Genomic DNA, 8,108 nt, shown 5'->3' with positions numbered 1-8,108 from the left:
TGGCAGATCTGTAATCTGACTGCTAGAAATGCACCCCCCACACACACACCGCACGCGCAGTGAACACGTCGATCGCCAGGTCACTAACTGCTGCATTCTCTGAACCGGCAAAGCCCTGGAAACGGCCTGAGCTCTGTCCGCGCTCTAATACCGAAGACAAACCACCCCCAACAGAAACAACTGATAAACTGGACTCCATCCCATTAAGAGCTTCTGCCTGCCACAAGACGCTGGCGAGACCAGGAAGAAGACTATCCACAGGTGCAGAGAAAACATTCGCAAAACACACATCTGATAACAGTCTTGTATGCAAAACATACAAAGAACTCTTAAAGCACGACAATAAGAAAACCCAATCTCCTCAGCTCAGGTCAGGATCTCACAGTTTGTGGGTTCAGCCCCTAGTCAGACTCTGTGCTGACAGCTCAGAGCCCAGAGCCTGCTTCGGATTCTTTGTCTCCCTCTCTCTCTGCCCCTCCTCTGCTCGTGCTCTACTTCAAAAAAAAAAAAAAGAAAAAGAAAGAAAGAAAGAAAAGAGAAGAAAACCCAATCTACAAATAACCAAAAGGTATGAAGAGATGCCTCCCCAAAGAAGACGTGCAGGTGGCCAGCAGGCATATGAGGAGAGGCTCCCCCATCGCACGTCATCAGGGAAACGCAAACTAAAACAGCAGGGAGATACCACCGTGTACCTGTGAGAACGGCTAAACTCCAGAACCCCAACGACAGCAGAGGCCGAGAAGACGGGGAGCGCCAGGACCGCTCGCTCGTCATGGGCGGGAACGCAACACGGTGCAGCCCCTCGGGAAGACAGTCCTTCAGAAGCAAACACACTCTTACTTTACGACCCAGCAAATGTGCTCCCAGGTATCACCCAAAGGAGCTGAAAATTTACGTCCACGCAAATCCTGAGCAAAGATGTCTGTTACCGCTTTCTTCATAAAGGCAAAGACTGGAACCAGCCGAGAAGCCCTTCAGTAGAATGGAGAAATACACCGTGCTCCCTCCAGACAATGGAACAGGATTCAGCACGAACAAGAAATGAGCTAACAAGCCAGGAGAAGAGACGGTGGAATCTTAAATGAGTACTGCTAAGTGAAAGAAGCCAGTCTGAAAAAGCTACACAGTATACAATTCCAAGTGTAGGTCACTTGGAAAAGGGAGGCTATGGGGACAGGAGAAAGATCAGAGGTGGGCAGGGGGGGCAGGGAGAGGGAGGGATGGAGACGCCGAGCACAGGGCATATTTAGAGTCATGAAATTATTCCGTACGATGCTGTATGGGGATATCGATGCTCTGCGTTTGTCAAAATCCACAGAACAAACAATGCCAGAAGCAAGCCTTAGTGTGAACACTGAGCCTCAGTTAACAACAAAGTGTCAACCCCGGTCCATCAACCGCAACAAATGTCCAGATTTGCTGCAAGATGCTCCTACCTGGGGAGACTGTGGGGGCAGAGGTAGGTGGGAACTTGGGACCACCAGATCAATTTCTCCATGAAACTAAGACTGCTCTAAAAAATAAAACCTATTAATTTTTAAATAGACCTGAGCTCTGTGTGACACACGTGTTGTACTTCAACAACAAAAGAAAACATAACCTGAGTGAGGCTCAAGAGGGGCTACATGCCGGGCCGCGAGGACCCCAAGCTGGGCCATCGGAGGAAGCCCAGACCCCCGCCCCCCCACCCGACCCCCGGCAGGGATCAGCTGGGTAAGACACAGAAAGAGCTTTTTCAGACTTCAACTTGAGAATTCTCGACTCTGACTTTTAATTCATAATGACAAATTTTGGTTTCGGAGTTTAATTTCTTTGGACCTCAAGTTGCAAAGAAATTTAATTTTTAAATTTTTTTAAGTTTCACTTTATTTTGCAAGTGAAATGGCACAGGTGCGGGAGGGGCAGGGAGACTGGGAGAGAGAATCTCAAGCAGGCTCTGCAGCATCCGAGCAGAGCCCGGCGGGGGCTGGAACTCCTGAACTGCAAGATCATGACCCGAGCGAGCCGAAACCAAAAGTCAGGCACTGACCTGACCGAGCCACCCAGGCGCCCCAGGAAATTTAATTTTTGAACTGATTTCTCTCTGGGAAATTCATAAGATAGAAGAGTTTATATTCGAATCGGGCCTTTTGTATGGAATGGCCTGCACACTGTCCCTGTAACCTCACCGCAGAACCTCCCGAGAGCAGCCCGGGATAACGTGGCCGGATGGGGCTGGAAACAGGAAATGGAACAGGAGACGCATACTCAGTAACAGGTGCACGGGAGCCCTGAAGTCAGTGCACCATTCTGGTCCATCTCGGAGCCTTCTGGGGACATGAGCTAAACTGTCCACCAATGCTCCTGGGAGGGGGCACAAAGGGAAGGTGGTCAGTTTGGGAGAAGTGGTCCCTGGAAGGCTGGGAAACCCAGGAAGTGGAGAGAACAAAACCTGGAATGTGGCAGAAGGTCCTGGAATGTGGCAGAAGGTTCTTCCCTGGCCACATGCTTCCCAGCAGAGGGACTCCTGCACCCACCCTCTGCCCGGTGCAGGCCCCTCCCCCACCAAGAACAGCCCATCGGCTGGAGGGTCTTGGAGAAGCAGCAGACCCGAGCTGCGCCCCCTTCCCCTCTCTTTTCAGATTTGCCTGCAGGGAGAGAGGATGCCAGGGGCCTCAGCCAAGCAAGGGCGAGGGCTCTGCCCCAGGGTCTGCGGTGGTGCGCAGCCCTTCCTCTGCTGCAGCGAAGCCCACGGACGGAGGGAGCATCAGCAAGACGCCGGCTCTGGGACCCAGCAAGGCCCCCAGCAGCTCTGACCCTCCCCACTGAGTCTGGCCTTAGGCCCGCTGTACCTGTGACCCTTCCTGCCCAGCAACTTGGCTGACCCTGTCTGCTGTTTTCTAAGCATTTATACTTATTTTAAAATTTCTCTCCCTCTACTTTTATTGGATTTGTTCTGGTTTTTCCCCAAACTTCATGAGTTGAACAAGTAGATCAGCATTTTAAAATATACTTTCTTCTTTCCCAATACAAGCATTTGAAGCTGTTAAATTTCCCTTGGGGCGCCTGGGTAGCTCAGTTGGTTAAGCATCCGGCTTGGGCTCAGGCCATGATCTCCTGGTTTATAGTTCAAGCCCCACGTCAGGCTCTGAACTCTAAGCATAGAGACCGCTTCAGATCCTCTGTCTCCCTCTCTCTCTGTCCCCCATCACTTGTACTCGCTCTCTTTCTCTCTCTAAAATGAATAAAGATTTTAAAATAAGTAAAACAGTCATTTCTATTTTTATTTCTTCATTAACCTATAGAATAATTAAAAATATATTTTAAATTAAAAAAAAAAACAAACCTCTGGCAGTTCAGAGCCTTTTAGGGGGAGGGAATGGTTGATTTCTGATCTGTGGTGTTACTGTCAGAGAACGTCATACCATGAGATCAGATACGGAGTCTGCCAGTACGTGGCGATGCCTGCGTGATGGCCTAAAGCACGTACACACGTACATGCGTGATCAGTTTCCATAAGTCCCAAAGTACGCTTGGTTCTGCAGGTTTTACAAGACCATCTTTTTAGACTGTATTTTTATAATCTCCCCGATGATTTTCTGCCTGATGTGTCAACTCACTGCCACAGGCCGGTCCCATCTTCTACAACTGCGGGTTGGTCAATTTCTTCTTATAAAGTCCATCAATTTTTCTTTTCTATTTTGAGGCTGCGTTTGTTGCAAGTTCAACAGATACAGAGTTATTTTCCTAGTGATTATCCCCTTGATTATATTTCATAGGCTTCTTTATCTCTAGTGCTGCATTTGCCTTTTGTCTCTTTTGTCTGATGCTAATGTCGTTAAACTACCTCCATTTGATTAGCATTTAACACATCATTTTCCACCTGCTCTTTCTACTTAAGAGCCTCGAGGTTCCCAAGCGCTGCCCCTTACCCTGTGACTGACCAAAGCGGGGTAACTAACTGACCATCAATAAAAACAACCCTTTTTATCTGCTTTGATCTACCGCAGTTTAAATCCACTGGTTATAACGATACGAGAAGCAAAAGCCTTCGCCCCACTCTGGGTGGATGCTAGGGAACAGGCTAATTATGGTGAAAATTAGTAAATAAAAGGGAAGAACTGAGCATTATTCTGCCTTTCCGACATGAACTGAACCTCAGCAAGTTTCTCTTCATGGAGGCATTCCAGCTGGCAGGGAAAGAGGGGTTCCGGAAGGAGAAGCCACCACTTCAACACTGAGCAAAGAGCCGGCCCGTCGGCAGCAGACCTAGGGGCACCGACACCACACAGAAAGAAGCGACCGGGCTCCGTGCGGCTGCAAGAGGTGGTGAGGACGGCCCCGGCCCCGGAGAATTCCTGCCCCAGACAAAAACAGGCCTCTGGCCGTGCACAGAGATCTCACTCCCAACGTGCAGGGAAAACAGGGGACAGAGAGGGACACTCTCAATGTCACCACTGGGAAGCGAGACCCCAGCGCAGACTGTGGGCAGCTCCACCAGACAAGCAACGCGGCTACTTCAACAAATAANGCTCTGCAGTCAGCGTGCGGGTCCACTATACTGGTCCTTCAAACTCTGTACGTGTTAGAAATGTTTCCTTGTGCGGCATTTGTAAATAATACAGTTTGCATNCATAGGGATCCTGACATGAAAAAAACATTAAAAATGTTATCATCCTCAAAAAAAAGAAACAAAAACAACGCTTCTTTAACCTAAAAAAAAGTATGAAGTTATTGGGAAAACTTTAACATTAGCTAAACATTTGATGGCANCGCCTGGGGGCTCAGTTGGTTAAGCGTCCAACTTCAGCTCAGGTCATGATCTCACGGTTCATGGGTTCGAGCCTCACGCCGGGCTCTGTGCCGACAGCTCAGAGCCTGGAGCTGCTTCAGATCCTGTGTCTCCCTCTCTCTCTGACCCTCCCCAGCTTGTGCTCTGTCTCTCTCTCAAAAGTAAAATAAAATGTTTAAAAAAATTTTTTAATAAAAAATAAAAAAGAAATACAGTTTGCAGACAAGGCTTGGGCAGAGCTCATCACGCCCGCCAGGAGCACGAGCACTTACCGGCATCGGAGGAACCGTCTCTGTCGCCCGGGACCAGGAGGTACAGCAGGGACCCGCAGTGCGTCCTGCCCGTGTCGTCCAGCCTGACCAGCTGCAGCCGCGGCGTCGTCACGGGCGGGAAGCGGTAGAACTGGAAGGTGAAGTATACGGTCTGCGGCCACAGCGCTGCCCCGCTGTCCTGGGAAGCTCTGAAGCCAGTAAGAGCCCAAGTTAATCAAGCCTCCAGAGCAGAGAACCTGGGCTTTCAAGAGCGACACGCTGCCTCGCCCACCCACGTGAGCAGCTCCCCTGGGGTCCCGGGGAGCCTGCCGGACAGCACCCCACTTCAGCCCCGGCTGGAGAGCCTGCCCGCGGAGCCGCACAAATACCCAAGAACCAGCCAACACGACACACTCAATCGCAGAAGATCACACACAGGAGGCTCTAGGGCATTTAGAAATGGCTGTATGGGGGTCGTAGCCAGATGAAGATAGAAACACACAGCATTCCTTAATCTAGTAAGATCCCAGCGTAGAGGCTCTCCCAGCTCAGAGGCACACAGACGTGTTCCTTCAGTGCAAGGAAAGCGAGAGCCAGGGAAAGAAGAACACAGAAGGTTTACGAACATACCTGCTAAAGGCAAGAAACTGCAGTACTATTTCGTTGCTTTGTAGACGATCTGATTCTTCCTTCTGAGCGTTGAATTCCACAGGATCTGTGGGATTTACAGCCTCGGCTGGTTGCTTATTGGTGTCCAGAATCTCGGGAAAGCCGGAGGCCTGCAGGAGCACCATCGAGGCTCGCGAGAGCTTACTTCCAGAGCTGAAACAGAAAGACCACCGCGGCCGGCCTCCAGGAAAGAGCCAGGGAGAGGCAGCAGCTGCGGACCCACCTCTCTGGGGAAAGCCCGCTGTTCAGGGTCCGTCCTCATGGCACCGCACGTGCCGAGCCCCGCCACGGCCGCCCCTCACCTCCTGGCCTGGGCTCCGGCCACGATCGGGACGTGCAGCGGCGTGAAGGGCAGCTCCTGCAAGTGTTCAGCGACAGATGCTCCCAGGACCATGGACGCCTGGCTGAGCTCGGCTTCCAGATGGGAGATCCCGCCATCCAAGGGGAGCCCCTGCTGAGGAAATGCAGCCCCGCGTGAGGCTGGCCAGGACCCCAGCCCGTAACGACCAAGGGTCTGGGCTGTGGGGTTCAGACCAACCACCTCCTCTGTCGGACTGGCAGCTTCAGCAAATGAAGACACAGGAGGCCTAGTTGCCTTTTAATGTCAAGTAAAGAATGAGTAATCTCGGTATCATATAAGAGTGTCCCGCAAAATAGCCGGGACTAACGGACACTAAAAAGTCACTGTTGACCTGAAATTCGAGCTATTGGGACACCTCGTATTTTGCGTGAGTCGGGAAGCAACCAGAAAGGTAGTGTCGGTTCTACGAACAGGTGTCATGAGACAGATGTGCTGTTTGAGAAGGTCAATTATACAAACCACGTTTGTGGAACAGAAAAACGAGCCCTCCTTCAAGCCACAAGACACACGGGTGCCCAGGCCCGGCAGACCCTGCTCTCATCCCACATCACCTGCATATTCTTGTCATCCCTTGTTTCCCACCTTCCACGTCCCTCCAGAGCAGGAGCCGTGTCTAACAGAGAGGCTGTTCGGGATCGGAGCCTGCTTCCCCAGCTTTCTGTTCCAAAGGAACGCCACGAAGCCAGGGAGAACTCTAACACATCTCAGCTGTCACTACTCAGAGATGCAGGCTCTTCCTAAATACATGCGCCCCGCGTAGATTTCATGGTACCGTGAGTGTGCTCAAATAATTTAATGGCTCTATTTTTCCTCAACAGACCCCCAGTATAAGACCGAAGACGTGGTTTGCAGGTGTGCCAGCCAGCTTTTGAATGCAGACTTGATGTGCACTCCCCAAGGTCAGTGGAAGCACAGGCCCGTCTGAGCCCGGAATGCGCCAGAATCCAGGCTGATGGGCCTCACTGCCTGCCCTTCGGCTGCTGGCGGCAAGGGGGGTGTCCCGGGAGCTGGGGGCTTAGATCAGCCTCTATTTATAGCCCCAGCAAAACTCTCCTTCACCTTTCATGCACAGAGATCTGAGGGTGGTCTGACTTTGTCTTGGCAGGTGGAGCAAAAGCCTAATTAAGCCCTGTGGCAGGAAGAGCTCCCAAGCCACATGCTCGTGGCCAGCAGGACAGAATGGTGACAAATGCCTGAAGCAAGGAGGTTAAGCCACCCCCCCCACCCCCATGTCCGTATCATGGAGAGCCCGTGAAGGTCTCGGCCACCTCACCAAGGACCAGTACAGCTCACAAAGCCAGAGACCTCAGCAGCAGTCAGGGTTCAGAGTCACCCCCCCCGGAGGAAGAAGGGAGGAGCACTCACCGCCTGGGCCGGGCAGGGCTCAGAGCCGCTGTTGGGGTGCGGTGACGAGGGTGTGGCTGAGCGGCACCGGGTGGCCACCTGTGGGGAAGCTGCCAGCTGGGAGAGAGACAACTGGGGGAGGAAGCGTGGATGAGATGTGAGAGGCACCCCCACCCCATCACAGCCCCCCGCCCCCGCCGGCACAGACCCAGTGAGCACGGCAGAGAAGGCGGGGGCGGGGGGAAGGCTGTGGCTTCGTGCTCCATGGCTGCTCTAGAGCCCAAACCGCTCCTGATTTCCTTTGGTTTAGTTGTGGACACGCAAGCCTGTGCATGTTACCAGAGGGTCACAGCCGCGTACAAACTATTATTGACACAACACAGAAGAGCAAGTGGAGAAAAGGAGGGACAGGAAGCCAGGCTCTTGGCTTCACTTCTAGCCGGGGACCAACCGTCCCCAAGACCCTCCTGGGTTCCAGTGCCCGTGTTCCCACAACATGGGCCTCCCACCAGGGCAACGACTGTGATGGCAGCCTCGGCGGGCGCTAGGGACAGACCCCTGGGGTGGAGTCCCCATGTTGTCACTACAATCGCGTGACCGTGAGCAAGTCACCAAACACTTATTTTTGTGCCTCGGTGTCCTTGCCTGTACAACGGGGGTGAAGAGAGCACCTAAGTCACAGGACCACACGGGAAAGAAGCGAGACGCCGTG

At 52.4% G+C, this 8,108-nt stretch overlaps 1 protein-coding gene across 1 annotated transcript in view; it reads right to left on the bottom strand.

Moving 5' to 3' along the window:
- The window catches only part of NPHP4 (nephrocystin 4), a 92,542-nt gene that overhangs the window by 23,911 nt on the left and 60,523 nt on the right, over positions 1–8,108 (bottom strand). The window contains exons 13-16 of the mRNA XM_077763989.1: positions 7,418–7,528; positions 5,994–6,145; positions 5,653–5,844; positions 5,044–5,231 (exon numbers count right to left, since the gene is read on the bottom strand). Coding sequence (XP_077620115.1) covers positions 5,044–5,231; positions 5,653–5,844; positions 5,994–6,145; positions 7,418–7,528 — 643 coding nt within the window. The remainder of the gene's footprint in view (positions 1–5,043; positions 5,232–5,652; positions 5,845–5,993; positions 6,146–7,417; positions 7,529–8,108) is intronic.

This window comes from Crocuta crocuta, unplaced genomic scaffold (assembly GCF_008692635.1).
Source record: "Crocuta crocuta isolate KB4526 unplaced genomic scaffold, BGI_CrCroc_1.0 scaffold13, whole genome shotgun sequence".
NCBI classification, from domain to species: Eukaryota; Metazoa; Chordata; class Mammalia; order Carnivora; family Hyaenidae; genus Crocuta; species Crocuta crocuta.
This window is presented reverse-complemented; position numbering and strand designations above follow the sequence as displayed.